The sequence below is a fragment of the Cebus imitator genome, unplaced genomic scaffold (assembly GCF_001604975.1).
Source record: "Cebus imitator isolate Cc_AM_T3 unplaced genomic scaffold, Cebus_imitator-1.0 Scaffold783, whole genome shotgun sequence".
Classification (NCBI taxonomy): domain Eukaryota; kingdom Metazoa; phylum Chordata; class Mammalia; order Primates; family Cebidae; genus Cebus; species Cebus imitator.
In genome coordinates this window covers 77,370-97,449 of record NW_016108098.1, presented here as the reverse complement: position 1 = coordinate 97,449, position 20,080 = coordinate 77,370, and the positions used below count along the sequence as shown (strand labels likewise).

Genomic DNA, 20,080 nt, shown 5'->3' with positions numbered 1-20,080 from the left:
TCATGAATTTTTTCACCTATTTTTTTATTTTAAAGTTCTAGCTCTTGTATTTATGATCTATTTTGAGTTTATTTTTGTATACAGTATGAGGTAGAAGTCCAACTTCATTTTTTGCATTTTGATATCCAGTTGTCCTAACACTGTTTGTTGAAAGACTATTCTTTCTCCATTGAAGAATCTTGACACCATTGTTGTAAATCAATTGACCATAGATGTGTGTGTTTATTTCTGGGCTCTCAATACTATTGTATTGATCTGTATGTCTGTCCTTATGCCAGTGTGACATTGTTTTAATTACTGTAGCCTTGTGGCAAGTTTTGTAATCAGGAAGAAAAAGTCCTACAGCTTTATTCTTCTGTCTCAAGTTTGTTTTGCTATTTGAGGTTCCTTGAAATTTCATATGAATTTGATGATTAGCTTTTATATTTCCTTAGCTGGGATTCTGTTAGAGATTTCATTGAATCTATAGATTAATTTGAGGAATATTGCCATCTTAACAATATTAAATCTTCCCCTCCATGAACATCTAATGTCTTTCCATTTGTTTAGGTCTTTAATTTTTTTAATAATGAAATTTTATTTAGGTCTTTTAATTTCTTTGGTGTACAAGTCTTGGAATTAATTTCTTAAATTTATTCTTAAATATTTTATTCTTCTTGAGTCTATTGGAAATGAAATTGTTTTAATTTTATTTTCAGATTGTTCTTTATTAGTATATAGAAATACAACAGATTTTCGTATACTGATGCTGTTTCCTACAACTTAGCTGAGTCCATTTATAAGTTCTAATAGTTTTTGTGTGTGTGTGTGTGCGTGCGTGCACAGGCGCACATGCAATTTAGGGTTTTCTATTAAGATCATATGATCTATGAATAGAAATAGTTTTACTTTCTCCTTTCCAATATGAATGTCTTTAACTTCTTTTTCTTGCCTAATTGCCCTTTGAAATTTCTATACAATGTTGAATGTAAGTGGTGAGAGGGGTTGGATGTCTTGTTTTTGATCTCAGGGAAAGCTTTCAGTTCTCCACCATTAAGTATGACATTAGCTGTGGATTTCTAATAGGTGTCTTTTATCAGGTTGAGTAAGTTCTACATTGAGTTACATTTTTGTTTGTTTTGGTAATTAAAAAAATAAATATCAAGACTACCCTTGTTAAAACTTAAGGGGGTCTGGTTTCTCCATTAGGTTTTACTGTGAGTTCTTCGGGAAACTGAAGCTCTACTTTTATTTTCCTTATTATATATGAGTATTAAAGATAGTTCCTCTGCCACAGCTGGGTAACCATCTGCAACAAGAATTTTCTAATATCCATCATGTATAACATGGAATATATTAAAACTGTAGTAAGTTTTAAGTTGTAGTGGTAGTATTTAGATATAATTTTCTTTGGACACTAAGTCTAAAGTGTCAGGATCTGTTCAGTACTTTTGAATTTATTAGAAAGGATCTGTTAAGTATAACACTTAATTTTCCAGTACATGTTTTCCATTTTTTGCCCAATTTATCCTCTCTGATTTGGAACAAATTAGTGGTTGTGAAGAATCGTATAAATGGGAGCAGAGTATGTGAAGGGTGTAGTTTGGGTATAATGTCAAAGAAAAGTCTAAACTGAAGTTTAGGATGGAAGCAAAAGGTCATAACCGGACGGTTTTGGGTATGGGATTCTTAAGGATGAGTTGAGGTTATAAGCTTAGAAGGTAGGCTATTAAATCAGAAGCCTGGAACGTTGGGGGTGTGTATTAGGATTGGAAAGTGTTTAGAGCCTACCAGAGTTAAGATAGTAGTGTTCATCTTTGAACTTAGCTGCTCTGGTTATCTATTGCTGCATGACAATCATCCCAAGCCTTAGTAGCTTAAAGTGATAAGAATCATCTGGGTGCAATGGTTCACACCTGTAATACCATACTTCAGAAGGCCAAGGCAGGAGGATCACTTAAGGCTGGGAGTTTGAGGCCAGCCTGGGCAACATTCTGAGACCCTATCTCTACAAAAAATAGAAGAATTAACCAGGTGTGGTGGTGCACACCTGTATTCTCAGCTATTCAGGAAGCTGATGTATGCAGGATGATTGCTTGAGTCCAGGAGTTCAAGGAAGCAGTGAACTATGATCACTGAGATCATAATCATCGTGAATGTGAGACCCAGTTTCTTTAAAAAGAAAGTGACAACATTTCTTTTTTTAGCTTTCCTAGTTTTACTGCGTCAGGGATTTAATAGAGGTTTACTTGGACAGTTCTAGACATTTTATCAGCTTTTCTCCCTAATATCTTTATGGTTTTTGATTTTAAAAAATTCACCAATAGGTGGCAATGTAACCCTGAAAATGAATTTTCATTTAACTCTAATAGTATGTGACAGAACCTTTATTTGACCTTTCTTCCCAAACTTACCATTTGTTTTGAGACATATTTTTCTACTTAATGTACTTAAACTGATCTGGTGGAGTTTTCTAATTCACATTACTGTTTTTAGAAGATTGTTTCACGTTTTGTAACTGAAGAGGACATAATCAATTTTTATGTGTGTGCGTCAGTGTGCATATGCACAATAGTCAAGGTACCGTTTGCTTTAAACATTAAGATAGATCTATGTAATTTTATAAAATAATGACAGGTTTCTATAGTGTATTGAACCATCTTAAGTTAGCAAACTCTTTTAGTCAGACTTGGATTTTTGAACAGAAGAAATTGTCTTCAAGTCTTTCTCTAAATTTCAGTTCTTCTGTTCCCCAGAGCCTCATGGCTGCCACTCTGGGTTTCTGTAAGATTATTTCTGCGTGTTGGATTTTGAAACTCTCCTATATGATACATATATATGTCATTGTTTGGGAATGAAGTTTTCTAGAAAGCTTATAATTTAACTAAAACTTATGTATGTACGTATTTATGTATGTATGTATTTAGGGGGCGAGGAGATGGGGATCTCATTCTGTTACCCAGACTGGAGTACAATAGTATGATTATAGCTCACTGTACTTTCAAATCCTGGGCTCAAGTGATCTTCCCACTTCGGCCTTCTGAGGACCTGAGACTACAGGAGTGTGCTGTCATGCCCAACTGATTTTCTTTCTTTTGGGTAGAGACAGGGTCTTACTGTGTTGCCCAGGCTGGTCTCGAACTCCTGACAACACCCAAGATAACTCTTTGGAGATGAGGGTCTCACTACATTACCCAGGCTGTTCTCAAACTCCTGACACACTAATTTTTTGGAGATGAGGGTCTTGTTACGTTGCTCAGGTTGGTGTTGGTCTCCTGGCCTCAAGCAATCCTTCTACCTCAGCCTCCTGACTGGTAGCTGGCATTACAGGTTTGAGCCTCCATGTCCAGCTAAAACCTACTCCTTTCGAACATTACAAATACTTACTTTTCATCTTTAATGTTAGTAAATGTTATATACATTCGTATCTTATAATTCATATTCTATTTAATATGATGAATAATAGGTTTAATTAATATATGAATAACAATTTAACTTTTTTGTTGACTCAGGGTTATTAATGAGTACATTTACTTTTATTCTTAATTCTTCTGGTTCTTCAGTTATTCTTACTCATGACAGGGCTACCTCTTTCTATTGCCATGCTAACAAATAATTATTTTAAGTTAAAGAAATTATAAAAGTAATACATATCCTTAAGCAAAATAAAAACAGAAGAAAATGTTGTATATTGAGAAGTAAAAGCTCCCTAGCCCTCCTAGTCCCATTATTGTTTCATTTATATGCTTATAGGAATTTTTTGTGCATGTGTTTTGTATTGCAACATTTAGGCAGTGCTCTAAGCCACCCTCAGGCTTAGTAACTCATAAGAAGGACTCACAGACCTCAGAATATCCATTAGACTCATGGTTATGGTTTATTACAGTAAAAGGATATGAACAGGATTATAATATAGGTAACCGTTCTGCAACGTACTACTTTCTATTTAATAATATATTTGTCATATCAAGGTTTGCACATATATATATATATATATTTCAGATTATTTTATTATTCCATAAGTTATTGAGGAACAGGTGGTATTTGGTTATATGAGGAAGTTCTTTAGTGGTGATTTATGAGATTCTGGTGCACTCATACCCGAGCAGTATACACTGCACCATTTATGTTGTCTTTTATCTCTTGCCCCTCCTCCCACTCTTTCCCCTAGATCCCCAAATTCCATTGTGTAATTCTTATGCCTTTGCATCCTCATAGCCTAGCTCCCACATATCAGTGAGAACATACAATGTTTGCTTTTCCCTTCCTGAGTTACTTTACTTCAAATAATAGTCTCTGGTCTCATCCAGATCATTGCAAATGCTGTTAATTCTTTCCTTTTTATGGTTGAGTTGTATTCTATCATATGTATATGCCACAGTGTCTTTATCCACTCATTGATTGATGGGCATTTGGGTTGTTTCCAGGATTTTGCAATTGTGAATTGTGCTGCTGTAAACATTCATGTGCAAGTATCTTTTACAAATAATGATTTCCTCTGGGTAGATACATAGTGGGATTGCTGGATCAAATGGTAGTTCTACTTTTAGCTCTTTAAGGAATCTTTAAGGAATCTCCACACTAGCGGCTGTACTAGTTTACATTCCCACCAGCAGTGTAAGAGTGTTCCCTGATTGCCACATCCACACCAACATCTACTGTTTTTTGATTATGGTAGTTCTTGCAGAAGTAAGGTGGTATCACATTTTAGTTTTGATTTGCATTTCCGTGATAATTAGCGATGTTGAGTATGTTTTCATATGTTTGTTGGCCATTTGTGTATCTTTTTTTTGAGAATTCTCTATTCGTGTCCTTAGCCTACTTTTTGATTGGATTGTTTGTTTTTTTCTTACCGATTTGTTTGAGTTCGTTGTAGATTCTGGATATTAGTCCTTTGTCAGATGTATAGATTGTGAAGATTTTCTCCCACCCGGTGGGTTGTCTGTTTACTCTGCTGACTGTTCCTCTTCTGCAGGTAAAACTCTTTAGTTTAATTAGGTCCCAGCTAATTATCTTTGTTTTTATTGTATTTGCTTTTGGGTTTTTGGTAATGAAATCCTTGCATAACCCAATGTCTAGAAGGATTTTTCCAATGTTACCTTCTACAATTTTTATAGTTTCAGATTTTAGGTTTAAGTCCTTAATCCATCTTAAGTTGATTTTTGTATAAGGTGAGAGATGAGGATGCAGTTTCCTTCTACATGTGGCTAGGCAATTATCCCAGCACCATTTGTTGAAAAGGGTGTCAGAGGGAAGGTCTAGGGCTGAAGGCTGCTGTTCTGATTTTTTTTTCCCACAGGGTGTTCCCTTGGTGTAGTACTTTCCCCCTTTTCCTGTGGATGTGGCTTCATGTGAGCTGAACTGCAGTGATTGTTGTCTCTCTTCTGGGTCTAGCCATCCAGCGACTCTATCCAGCTCTGGGCTGGTACTGGGGTTTGTCTGCAGTGTCCTGTGATGTGAATGGTCTGTGGGCCTCTCAGCTGTGGATACCAGAGCCTGTACTGGTGGAGGTGGGGGAGGATGCAATGGACTCCAAGGGGGTCCTTATCTTTGCTGGTTTAATGCTCTAATTTTGTGCTGGTTGGCCCCCTGCCAGGAGGTAGCACTTTGAATGTATCAGGGGCAGTAGTGTGGAGAGGGACCAGCGGTGGGCAGGGCCCTAGAGTATATGTCCTTTGTTTTCCTCTATCTGGGTTGGTAGGGAAGGACCATCAGGTGGGGGCGGAGCTAGGTGTGTCTGAGCTCAGACTCTCCTTGGGTGGGTCTTGCTCTGGTTACTGTGGGGGATGGGGTGAGATTCCCAGGTCACTGAAGTTGTGTACTTAGGAGGATTATGGTTGCCTTTGCTGAGTCATGCTGGTTGTCAGGGAAGGTGGGGGAAAGCCAGCAATCACAGGCCTCACCCAGCTCCCACGCAAACCTAAAGGCTGATCTCACTCTCACTGTGGCTCCTGCCGCAAAAGAAAAGGACTTTAGTCGTCCATCGGTCTGGGTCCCCCTCCGGAAGTCTGGAAGCGGGATTTGAGCGCTCCTGGAAGTTCTGGCCATGAGGCTTCTGTCGCCGTTCAAATTGTTACAAAGCAAAGCTAGGGAAGCCCTTCTCCCTGTGGAGTTTTACTCCCTGCCCCTCTGACCATCCCCCTGATGGATCCCTGTGGTGCCAAGCAAGTATGGGCTGCTTGGGGATCTAGCCAGATCCCAGTGCCTTTCCGCTACTTCCTCTACCCCTGTTTTTCCCTTGGCTAGGCTCTCTAACTTGACTCACCTCCTGATAAAGTCGGGAACTTCCCTTGCAAACAAACCTTCAGCTTCTCCAGTGGGGGCCTGTATGTATAATTAATTTTAACTCTGTGGCTTATTTCATTATCCCATAGTTTAAGTCCCGTTTACCAGATCCCCTTTGACAAGTTTTTAGGCTGTTTTCAATTTTCCTCCATAAAAAGCAGTGCTCAAGGAACATTCTTTTATGTATTTTGGGGTGCCTGTGGAAGAATATCTTTGGGACCAAGTCCTAGAAATTGAAATATGGGTCAAAGGGTGCACACATTTTGCATTTTGATAGTTATTGTAAAATTGACTTCCAAAATTTATGATACTAATTTAGACTCCCACAGAGTGTATGAGAGTACCCATTTCAACATGATGGATACCAAATATTAAGTGGTAAAATCATTTAAATCACTTGTGTAAAAGGCATTTCTTCTTGTAGAAAATGTTTTAGGATTCAAAGTAAGGCATACATAATTTTTAAATACAAAGCTAGGTAGGGATTTTAGTTTTACAAAATATTAGTAATTAATTTTTTAACTATTTGTGTAGCCCCAACTGAATACTGAATAACAGTTGTTATTATTTGATCTATCATACTGAAGTAGTTACTTTGAAGTCATGTAAAGGTTACATTTTCTCTAATGCTTACCATGTGGGGGATAGTTTGACAGCTGCTTTGTTGAAATCAGCAATTAAGAAATACGTGCCTACATGTTAACCAGCAAGCAAATTGTGTATGAATTATACTTTAGAAAAATATGTATCAGTTGGACGCAGTGGCTTATGCCTGTAATCCCAGCACTTTTGGAGGCCAAGACGGGCAGATTACTTGAGGTCAGGGGTTGGAGACCAGCCTGACCAACATGGTGAAACTTGTCTCTACTAAAAATACAAAAAAAGTAGCCAGGCATGGTCATGGGCACCTGTAATCCCAGTTACTCAATAGGCTGAGGCAATTACCTGAACTTGGGAGGTGGTAGCAGTGAGCCAAGATTGCACCACTTCACTCCAGCCTGGGTGACAGAGCGAGACTATCTCAAATAGGAAAAAAAAAAAGAAAAATATATATCTGTTATTTTAACAAATAAGCCTTTATTGTTTCTTCTAAAAGAGTCCACAAATGCTATGGAACATATTTGTTCAGGTACAAATGCATTCCGTAATAATAAAATATTGCTACTTTTTTATATTGCAATCTCAAAATATTTTCTGAGTTTAAGCTTTTAAGATCTTTTATAGCTTAGAAAGGTGTTCTCCCTACCCTCCATACCCATGTAACAACCAGTTTCACTTTCTTTTATCAGTTAAAATTTTTCCCCGACAATGAAAGTTAGCTATTTGGAATGAGTGGGATATATTATATTATCTATTACGCCGTATATCATTCTTAAAATACAGCTTTCGAAATTTGTCTTTTCATGTATATTTTTATTGCTGTTAGTCTTTGCTGATAGTTTAAGTTGATATACTAATGCTAAAACAGCTTTAGAGACTTTTCAATTTTTAAAGACATTTATGAAATACGCTCTGTTGGTTAGGGGGATCTTTTTCCCTCTTGTTGTTTTTATTTGTGCTTATTTTTCTATATTCAGGACCTTAAGCACTATTTATAGTGGTACTTCAATGCTCTATTGCTTGGATGTAATTAATAAAATTAGTGCTGTATTAACCAAATACAGAAGCAGATAAAATATGTTTATACTTACAGTGATGTCATTTTATCTTCTTACAAGATCAGGACTTTAAGGGGATTAACTTTATATACTTAAATGGATCACATTTTCAGTTTTACTATATTGTGTTTTTTTTCTATATATTTTGGTAGGCCCCGATTTTGTTGTTTGTGATGAAGGCCATATTCTAAAAAATGAAGCATCTGCTGTTTCTAAAGCTATGAATTCTATACGATCAAGGAGGAGGATTATTTTAACAGGAACACCACTTCAAAATAATCTAATTGAGTGTGAGTTAATATCTCTGATTATGCAGTAGAATATCGGTATTTCCTCAGATAATATTTTTGTAACTTTGCCATTTGCCTTTGTTCTACTTACTCTAGTATAGTCCTGGACCATGATCTACATAGTTTCGTCTTAGTCTACTGTGAAAGAATAACATACTTTTCAAATGAGATGCTTTATAAATACGAGTGGTAAAATACAATAAAGAGATATGCTGTTGTGAGTGTTCAAATGTAAATATGGAATTTGAATTATTGCAAGAGTATCAGAAGTCTTAATGATTGCTTTAAAAAGTACATAAGCATATGTGATTACTTGGGATAATTTTAAGGAGATGTTCCAGTTTGGGGTCATGTACTGTTAAGAAATCAAAATGAAATGGGAACCGTGAACATTTCAGTAAATTGAAGATGGGAGAAGGAGAGGTTTGCTGAATCCGTGACAGGACAGTTTGCTGAGGTTGTTGATGTGAACCTAGGGAAATGACTTGTGAATTTCCATCATTTTCCTGTGTCTGTGGTGACACTAAAGAAGGGAACATGAGATTATTCAGCAAGTAACAAACTGAAATTTCCTGTTATAATCTCTCACTTTTTTTCTTTTTCCCATTGTACTGGCTTTTTGTTATTTTTCTGTGTGTTACATTCCTTTAGTGTATTTATGGTAACTTTTTGCTACTTTATTATTTGTAATACTAGTTATTTCACTTTAGCATAACTTTATGTTTGTTTTTATCTGTTCCAGTTTCCCTCTTATCTGTTCTATTACCCTATTTATAGAAATACTGTTTCATATTGTGGTCCTATATAGTACGGGACAAATGATAGCTCTATTAATTTTTACAAAATATATTAGTAAGCACATTTTTTTTACTGTTTATGTAGCCCCAACTGAATACTGAATAACAGTTGTTATTATTTGATCTCTCAAATATTATTTGATTATTCTGTAAATGAATCAGTTAATGTAAATTAACTTGCATAGTAGCTTATTACCTCCTTTTACTGGTTTGACTTAGTATCTCATTTCTTCACAGGATATCCTCACTGACCATAAAATCATGGTTAGAGTAATGATCACTTGTTTTATACTTCATATCTCTTATAAAGAATGGGGAGTTTGAGTAAAATGTCCTTAGGTATTTTTAAAAATTCATGTCTAGTACTTAGGGATGATTATTACTTCAATTTTCTCTCGTTTTGGTAATTTGCTTGTAGATCAGACTTATAACCAGTGTTTATTCTATACTTAGCTTGATATTCTTTTCTTCGTAGCTCAATTCTGATGCTTCCATGGCATGTGTTTTTGACATGAGCATTTCATTGGGGAATTTTTCTGAGTCTTTTTAACCATTGTTAATGTTGTTAATGAATAATTGTCTTCTCTCTTAGATCATTGTATGGTTAACTTTATCAAGGAAAATTTACTTGGATCCATTAAGGAGTTCAGGAATAGATTTATAAATCCAATTCAAAATGGTCAGTGTGCAGATTCTACCATGGTAGATGTCAGAGTGATGAAAAAACGTGCTCACATTCTCTATGAGATGTTAGCTGGATGTGTTCAGGTACAAATATGTTCCAAAGTAATAAAATATTGTTACTTTTTTATATTGCAATCCCAAAATACTTTCTGAGCTTAAAGTTTAATAATTTTGTATTTTCTTTCCTGCTCTTTCAGTAGTTTTTCAGTTATATCTCCTTGCATCGTCTTCAAAAATTTATGCTGCATTCAACTTTTAAAAAAGAAGTTCGCTGAGAAGTTGAAAACATAGTTAATTCATTTGCCAAGTGTAAAGCCTCATATCTTATTATGTTAATGTTTAGATTTTTCATCCTTAAGATAGGGAGTTCCTTAAGAGGAACACAGCTATTATGATGAAGTTCCTATGCTCACCCTAATTCTATAGTATAGTATTATAGTCTCACTTTTTTGAAATGGTTGTAGGAAAGGCCAGTATGAATTAAGAAAAGAGCCATTTTTAAAGTAATCTTGGAGAAACAGTTTTGTTATTTCCAAATATATACAATAACCTGAACAGAATAGTGGTGTCATTTACATACAGATTTTCAGTGAATCTCTATTAATGAATGGGTAAGTATCTAGAGACTGAGCCGGCAGTTAATAGATCTCGAGATATGCATGTTCTCTGCAGACATTAGGCACTAATGATAGCCTCAAAGATGTTTTAACAAATGAGACAGTGCATTTTTTTTGTTGGATATACAGTTTGCCCTCCATATCTGTGGGTTCCACATCCATGGATTCAATCTACCACGGTTCAAAAATAATTTTTAAAAAAAGATATAATGGATAGAGGCTAGGTACAGTGGTACACACCTGTAATTCCAGCACTTTAGGGAGGCAAAGGTGGGAGGACCACTTGAGCCCAGGAGTTCAAGGATGCAGTGAGCTAAGATCATGCAACTCTAGGCTGGATGACGGAGTAAGACCGTCTCTACAAAAAAACGTTTTTAGCCAGGCATGGTGGTAGACACCTATAGTTTCAGTTACTTGGGAGGCTGAGGCAGGAAGATTGTTTGAGCCCAAGAATTCAAGATTGAAATAAGCCGAGATCATGCAATTGCACTTCAACCTCGATGATAGAATAAGACCCTTTCTCTTAAAAAAAAGAAGGAAAAAGTTAAGAAAAAAGTGGATGATTTTGTCTGTACTGAACATGTACAGACTTTTTCCTTGTCATTATTTTCTAAACAATAAAGTGTAACAGCTATTTACCTAGTATTTGTATTGTGTCAGGCATTTTAAATAATATAGGAATTATTTAAGGTGTATAGAAGGATATGTATAGGTTATGTGCAAAACCCTACATTATTTATATAAGGGACTTGAGCTTCCATGGATTTTGGTATCTGTGGAGGTGGGGGTGGGTTCTGGAACCAGTCTCCTATAGATACTGAGGGATGACTATACTTGCCATCATTATAAAGCATAGTTATCCTGTTTGGTCAGGTTGGCTACATGTACTAGCAAGTACTCTGTTTCCATATTGCTGCTACTACCCAGGCAGCATTTTTCCTTCTGGTTGAAGTAGTCATTTATATTTAGCACATTGGTGTTTTATTTTTCTATCCTTATAATAAAATGGTTTCAAGAGTGCTTGTACATGACTTGCTTTTCTTAATTGGGCAAATATTCCCTCTAAAATTATATGTTATTGTTCGACATATTAGCATATCTTATTCAGAAGCCAACTCAAGAGTGCATTAGACTTTGATTCCTAGGTTTTACTATATGATTAAAGCAAGTCATTTTGCTAAGACTACCTACTACATCACCCCCTTTTGTTATTTTATTTTATTTTTTTTCTGTACAGAGGAGACCATTTTGAAAACTTAAATTGCTCATTTGGTAATGTTACTACTTCAGTTTAAAACCTGCCTGGTGTGTTGTAGGATCTTTTTACCAATGTACCATATTGTATAGTCATGTGAAATACATTGTGTGAATAATTGTGGGTTTAGAAAGGGTAAATATATTTAAGAAAATGTTTTCTTGTATGTTTGGTGCCTATTTATTTATGTGTGTATTTCATTTATAAGCAATGAGAATTTGTAGAACAGTTCATTCCTGTTAAATATTTAGATTAATTTTCATTCTCTTTCTTGTTAATTACAGAGGAAAGATTACACAGCATTAACAAAATTCTTGCCTCCAAAACACGAGTATGTGTTAGCTGTGAGAATGACTCCTATTCAGTGCAAGCTCTATCAGTACTACTTAGATCACTTAACAGGTAACCAGTACACCTTGTTGATTTTATTTTCTCTATAAAGATATTCTTTTTCCAAAGAAGGTTATTCTAGTAATTTTACTATATCTGCTGTTCTTTTACAATTTTGCATTTGAATAAAATGGGTATGCTTGAAAGCACAAAATATTTCTAATTAAAAAAACACCGATGCTGTCAAAATAGAATTAAGAAGCAAACTGATGAAAAACATATATAGCATATATGAGTAATGCCCTTAATTTGTAAAGAGCTTTTATTTCAGAATAATTACGAATGTGAATAAATCCGTATAAGAAGATCTACAAAATTCCAGAGTATTTTTTGAAAAATTTTCACCCACATTAATAATAAAAGGCATGTAAGTTAAATTCATGAGTTTGTTTCTCAGTTATTTAATTAACAAAGGTTGTTGGCAAAAAAAGGTAAAATAGATGGCAAGGCATATAGTGTACTCTCCATGTTATTATAAAAATGCACATAAATGCCTAGAATATACCAAAATGCTAATGGAAGTTGTTTTTTGGGTGCTTTTGTTATGAAGACCTTCTAGTTTATTTCTTGCATTTTTCTATGCTTTCAGAAAATCCAACGAATAGGTATTGTTTTACCATCAATAAGAGAGTGTGTGTGTGTGTGTGTGTGTGTGTGTGTGTCTGTGTGTGTGTGCGCGCGCGCGCGCGCACCTCTGTGCCTCAAAATGTTCGTCTTCACACAACAAAACCTAATCTTTGGTCTGGAGTGAGATTTCTTGCTTGTTGGTCACTTACTGTGGTACCTTTCCCCAAATGATATTACAGATTTAATTAGGAGATACAGGTTAGAGGGTGCTCTTTGGCCCATTGTGAATACAGTAATTCATCAAAAAAATAAAGGAGGATGAAAGTGTGTACACACATATTAAAATGATACTTCACTTTAAAGTGGTACTCTTTTTGTAACAGCAGGGCATCCTAGAGAGTAGAATGATGATGGTCCTCAAGAAACATTCTGCTGGGGAAACCAGTATTCGAATCTTAGTGTTTTATGGAACTGCTTTTTTGGTTTTATAAAAACAATTTTTGTATTGAGGAAGAAAATCAGTTCCAATAAAGCACACATTTTCATTTGTATATCTGTCAGGAGCTGGTAGATATTACTATACTATTCTTTTATGAATAGTAAAAATTACAGGCATAATTAAATAACCAAATACAGTTATCCCAATGAGACAGTTGTTGTGTAGTTTAAAAGAGGGATGTTCAGATCTGTCTTTCCTTAATCTCTGAGTGCTAAGGAGTAGTAAATTTGGCCATTTAATATTTTTTTCTTTTAAAATGTTTCATATTAGGGAAAATGCTCACAATGGTGTTCTAGGTTTTATAGAATTAGTTGTCTTTAATAACCAATCATAAGCTGGGCGCAGTGGTTCATGCCCATAATCACAGCACTTTGGGAGGCTGAGGTGAGAGGATCACTTGAACTCAGGGAGTTCGGGACCAGTCTGGGCAGCATAGTGAAACCTCATCTCCACTAAAAAATTAACCAGGTGTGGTAGTACATACCTGTAGTCCTAGCTACTTGGGAGGCTGAGGCGGGAGGTTTGCTTGAGCCTGAGAGGTCAAGGCTGCAGTGAGCCATGATTTTGTCACCGCACTTCAGCCTGGGCAACAGAGCACTACCCAGTCTCAACAGTAATAATAACAACAGCAACAACAATTAGTCACAAATGTTAACAGCTCAGGTATAGATGTTAAGCTCTACTCTTCTGAGTTGACCTCATGGAGGTAGTTAATAGAATGATAGATACCAGAGTCTGGGAAGTGTGTGTGTTGAGGGAGGGATAGAGAGAGGTTAGTTAATAGTTACAGACATGTAGTTAGATAGAAGGAATAAGTTCTGTTTGATAGCAGAATAGGGTGATTATAGTTAACAACAGTGCATTGTATATTTCAAAATAGCTAGAAGAGAGGACTCAAAATGTTCCCAACATATAAAAATGGTAAATACCCAACATGATGGATATCCTGAATACCCTGACTTGATCATTGTACATTCTATGCATGTAACAAAATATAACATGTACCCTCAAAATATGTATGAATATTATGTATCAATATTTAAAAATTTAAAAACCTTTTTTTGAGAGCAGTGCAGTTATTTAAGAATTTAGAGGGCTTTGCTTTATTCTTTGTGACTATCATTGATAGGAGTAAATATTTAAAGCACTAACTGCCATAGCTAAAATCGAAAAGATATGATTGTTAAATTACTATCTGGTGCCATGAATCTTTCAGTTTTAGGGTGTGGGGTTTTCCCCTAACCAAATGCAATATTACCTGTAGAGTAGAATGCTGAGTTAAATAGCCCCTTTGAAAAACATTCATAAAAGGCCAAATGGGATATATTAATGGCTACTCTGTCTTGACCCTCACTACAGATCTTCACAGTATTTCTCTTGAAATGTCAGCTGTCTATCCTACTTGCATTTAAAATGTTTGGTATCTGTTAAATATTCCAGAATTTTTTTGTTTCTAATTAGGCTTTTTTAGACTGTGCTTGCTTTTAAGACGTTTACACAAATTTTGCTTTTAACATTAGCAGGAGTTTCATGTTAGTTTTATTAGTGATAATTTATAATATGTTTAATATTTGCAGATTGAAAGTCCTAAGGGACTGGCGTTTAATGACTATTGAGGAAACCTAAAATCCTCTTAATTTTTCTTAGTTTTCTTTTTTCAGTGTAATTCTGTGGTTTGCCTTTTATTGTCAGGTGTCAGAAGTTTATAATAACATGTAAGCCTCTGCAAGTACACTTAAGGTTTTATAAGCATGTGGATACTTAATTTTTTAATAACTAAATATTAATTTGGTTTTAAACTTAAAATCCACACACTGTCTTATTTTGACAACTGTGCAAAAAATAGAACACGGGAAAAGATAGCCCATAGAATGTGAGAAAATATTGCAAAACATATATCTGATAAGGGATTCATATGCAGAATGTAGTTGTCCCTTGGTACATGTGGGGCATTGGTTCTAGGCTCTCCATGAGTATACCAAAATTTGCTAATACACAAATCCAGCAGAGCCTGCATAGATGAAAAGCCAAACATGGGTTTTACATTCTGTGACTACTATATTTTCAATCAACATTTGGTTGAAACAAAATCTCTGTATAAGTGGACCCATGTGGTTTAAACCTTTGGTGCACAAGGGTCAACTTATGCAAAGAACTCCTACAACTCAACAACAAGGAACAATCTGTTTCAAAAATAAGCAAAAGATTTGAATAGACATTTCTCTAAAGAAGATAATACAAATGGCCATTAAGCACATGAAAAATGCTCAACATGTAACTACTCCTTAAAGGAATGCAAATCAAAACTACAGTGAGATACCATTTGGTACCCATTATGCTGGCCATTATTTAAAAAAAAAGGAAAATAAGTGCTTGCGAGGAGGTGGAGAAAGTGGAACTCTGTGCCTTGCTAGTAGGAATGTCAGATGGTATGGCTACTATGGAAAAACATTTTGGTAGTAACTCAGAAAGTTAAACATAGAATTACCATTTGATCTAATAGTTACACTTATAGGTATACAAAAAAAAAAAAAATTAAAAGCAGGAACTCAAACAGATACTTGGACACTTATGTTTATAGCTTCATCATTCATAATGATGAAAAAGGTGGAAGCAACCCAATTGTCCATTGATGGATGAATGGATAAACAAAATGTGGTATGGACATACTTCAGTGAAATATTACTGAGCCTTATAAAGGAGGGAAATTCTGACACTTGATACCACATAGATGAAATGTGAAGACATTAATGCTAAGTGAAAGAAACCAGACACAAAAGGACAAATACTGTATAATTCTGTTTAAAGGTACCTAGGGTAGTCAAACTCTATGAGCAGAAAGTAGAATGGTGGTTAGGAGATGGTGGGGGGTGAAGGGAATGGGAAGTTACTGTTAATGGGTACAAAGTTTCTGTTTGGAATGATGAAAAAGTTCTAGAAATAGAGAGTGATGATGTTTGTACAACATTGTGATTATATGTAATGCTACTGAATTGTGTACTTAAAAAGTGGTTAAAGTGGTAAATTTTTTATTTTATTTTTATGTTAAGTTCTGGGATACGTGTGCAGAATGTGCAGCTTTGTTACATAGGTATACACGTGCCATGGTGGTTTGCTTCACCTATCAAGCCGTCATCTAGGTTTCAAGTCCTGCATGCATTAGGTATTTGTCCTAGTAATCTCCCTCCCCTTGACCTCCACTCCCCGACAGGCCCCAGTGTGTGATGTTCCCTGTGTCTATGTGTTCTTATTTAAAACAGTAAAATTTTTAATGTATATTTTGCCAGAATTTAAAAAGTACCCTCAAATGGAGCACAGTAATATGCTTTTGTCTCTAAAAATGTCTCTAAAAATGAACCCAAGTGCCACTCTTTAGAGATTGATTCAAAAGGTCTGGAGTGGGGCCCATGCATCTACATTTTTATGAGCCCTACAAGTGATTTTGACGGACCATCAGCTTAAGAACCATTGCTCTAAATTTGTTACTTTGGTAAGGGGTGAGCTGAAACCTGAGATGAGTGTTACCTAGACAAGGGGAACATGGGGAAATGACAATGAAATGTTAACTTTGGTGGTTTTCTCTAAGTGGTGGAAATATTAATTCTTTTGTATTTTACTTGTTATATCTATTTCTACAAAATTACAAAATACAAGAAATATACATATATGTAGAACTTCCATAATCAGAAACATACTTTAAAGTTTCATTTTGTTTTTAATTGACACATAGTAATTGTATATATTAATGGACATAGAGTGATATTTTGATACATGTATACATTCTGTAATAAAATTAGAAGCATATCTGTCACTTCAAACACTTGTCATTTCTTTGTGGTGAGAACATTCAAAATTCTTCTATTTTTTAAAATTTTATTTCTTTAATTAAATATTTATTTTTTAAATTTTATTAATAGAGACAGGGTCTTGCAATGTTGCCCAGGCTGGTCTTGCACTCCTGGGCTCAAGTGATCTCCCATCTAAGCCTCCCAAAGTGCTGGGATTACAGGTGTAAGCCACCATGCCTGATGTCGCCTAGCTATTTCAATAAGTTATAAAGTTAAATTTAGTGTTTAAAAATATTATGACTAACATTGGAATAGTGTAGTTCAAGTCAGGAAAATAATGTACAATAGTAATTTCCAAAAGTGGTTATATTGTCAGAATCACCGTTAAACCTAGGACACTATTAAATTGACAAAGATAAATGATAACAAGTATTGTTGAGGATATAGAGAAATGGGCCCTCTTGATGGTAACATAAATTGGATAGTAATTTGGGAAGGGGCATCAAAATTAATTTCAGTTGTAAGCTTTTTTCCAAAGATAATGGTCAGAAATGTATGCAGAGCTTTATATTAAAGGATGTTAATCTCAGGGTTTGTTTCAAAGCTTAGTTTTCTGGGTGCAGAAATAGCAGTGTGTTCATTGTGAAATATATATGAAATATATAAAGGCACTAATACAATAAAAACTACCTGTAATCTCATAAACTAGAAGTTGGAACTTCTACTTATTAATATTTGATATCTTACTTTCCAGTTTTTAAAATGTATGTGTGACACTTAAATGGCATGAACAGGCAATACGTATACATTGTGTTTATATGCTATATATATTTATATATATTTTTTTCAATGGCTGGAATTATATTATCTAGCTTGTGACCTAAAGTGAAATGCTACCTGTTGTGGCATTCTTTATAGTAATGAAAAATGGGAAATTAACTCGAATCCTCAACTTTTGGGGATAGTTTATATTATGGTATATCAACATAATCTAATACCATGCAAGAAGATACGTTAAATATTGTAACGAGGAATATCATGTGTTACTATTTAGGAATATATTGAATATATTATGTAGCAAAGATTATGAAATAGGAACCATTTCTGTGAAATATAAAGGATACGTGTGAAAATGCATAGCAAAATTATCAAAAAGGTAATGCCACAAAATATTTTTTAGTGTATACACTAATATTTTCAAATTTGTAGAGTTACAGTGTTTATAACGTGTATTAAATTACCTCTTCAAATTTGTTCTATCCCTTTCTCTGTCTTTGGATAAGACGTTTATCAGCTTTCCGTACTCTGTCAACCATGTGTCTTAAGATCTCTTCCATATTCCTGATCGCTTTAACTCTGCTGCATTAAGTTAGTATGTTCTGACATATCTTTTAGTTAAGTAGTTTTTCTCTTTGGATATGTGTCTTATGCTATTAAGAGGAATTGAATTGAAATGTAAAACTCAATGGCTTTTTCCTGGGGTCAGGAACAAAGCAAGGGTATCTACTCTTGCCTCTTATATTTAACATTTTCTAGAGGTTCTGGCCAGGACGGTCATACCAGCAAATTAACTAAAAGTATTCCACAGTGTCATGGAAGGGGTAGAACTATTTCAATTTGCAGGTGACATGATAGTATATAGAGACAAAATTTATTTTTTTAAGTTTTGTGGGTACATAGTAGGTGTGTATATTTTTGGGGTACATGAGATTTTTTAATACAACCATACAATGTGTAATAATCACATCAGGTTAAATGAGGTATCCATCTCAAGCATTTATCCTTGACGTGTTACAAACAAGTCATTTATATTATTTCATTTATTTTAAAGCGTACAATAAATTATTGTTGCCTGTAATCACCCTGTTCTATGAAATACTAGATCTCATTCATTCTGTCTAACAATATATTTGTACCTATTAACCACCCCTCCTTTCCCCGTGCCCTACTACCCTTCACAGCTTCTATTAACCATTGTTCTGTTAAGTGAAATAATGAACTCTGTGAGTTCAGTTGTTGTAAATTTTAGCTCCTGGCTGGGTATGGTGGCTCATGCCTATAATCCCAGCACTTTGGAAGGCCAAGGTGGATGGATAACTTGAGGTCAGGAGTTTGAGACCAGCCTAGCCAGCATGGTGAAACCCTGTCTATAAAAAGAAATATAAAAGGCATGGTGGCATGTGCCTGTAATCCTGGCTACTCAGGAGGCTGAGGCAGGAGAATTGCTTGAACCTGGGAGGCAGGTTGCAGTGAGTTGTGATGGTGCCACTGCATTCCAGCCTTTGTGACAGAGCTACCTCAAAAAAAAAAAAAAAAAAAAAAATTAGCTCCCAAAATAAGTGAGAATATGTGAAATTTGTCCTCCTATACCTGGCTTATTTCACTTAACATAATGACCTGCATTTCCATCCATGTTGTTTCAAGTGACAGGATCTCATTCTCTTTTATGCCTGCATAGTACTCCATTGTGTACATGTACCACATTTTCTTTATTCATTCATCTCTTGATGTATATTAGGTTGTTTCCAAATCTTGGCTGTTGTAAACAGTGCTGCAACAAACACAGGAGTCCCAATATCTCTTCAATATACTGATTTTCTTTCTTTTGCGTTTATACCCAGCTGTGGGATTGCTAGATCATATGGTAGCTCTATTTTTGCTTTTTTGAGGAACCTTCAAACTTTTCTCCATAGTGGTTGTACTAATTTACATTTGCACCAGCAGTGTATGTGAGTTCCCTTTTCTCCACCTTCTTGCCAGCATTTTTCTGTCTTTTGGATAAAAACCACTCTAACTGGGGTGAGATGATATTTTATTGTAGTTTTGTTTAGCATTTCTCTGATGACCAATGATGTTGAGTACCTTTTCTTTTACCTGTTTGCCATTTGCATGTCTTCTTTTGAGAAATGCCTGTTCAGATCTTTTGCCCACTTTTAAATTGGATTGTTAGAATTTTTTCCATTTGACTTGTTTCAGCTCTTTATATATTGTGGTTATTAATCCCTTGTCAGATGGGTAGTTTGCAGATATTTTCTCTCACCCTGTGGGTTGTCTCTTCACTTTGTTGGATTGTATTCTTTGTTGTGCAGAAGCTTTTTAACTTGATGTGATCCCATTTGTCCAGTTTTTGAGTTGGTTGCTTCTGCTTTTGAGGTATTACTCAAGACGTCTTTGCCCAGTCCAGTGTCCTATAGAGTTTCACCAATGGTGTCTCTTAGTAATTTCATAGTTTGAGGTCTTAGATTTAAGTTTTTAATCCATTTGAATATGA

The 20,080-nt window shown here is 35.2% G+C and overlaps 1 protein-coding gene across 13 annotated transcripts in view; it reads left to right on the top strand.

Moving 5' to 3' along the window:
• Positions 1-20,080, top strand: part of LOC108297236 (transcriptional regulator ATRX) — a 224,578-nt gene that overhangs the window by 141,807 nt on the left and 62,691 nt on the right. For all 13 annotated transcript variants that reach the window (XM_017519955.2, XM_017519956.2, XM_017519954.2 and 10 more), the window contains 3 exons: positions 8,075-8,212; positions 9,602-9,777; positions 11,850-11,967. In XM_017519955.2, coding sequence (XP_017375444.1) covers positions 8,075-8,212; positions 9,602-9,777; positions 11,850-11,967 — 432 coding nt within the window. The remainder of the gene's footprint in view (positions 1-8,074; positions 8,213-9,601; positions 9,778-11,849; positions 11,968-20,080) is intronic.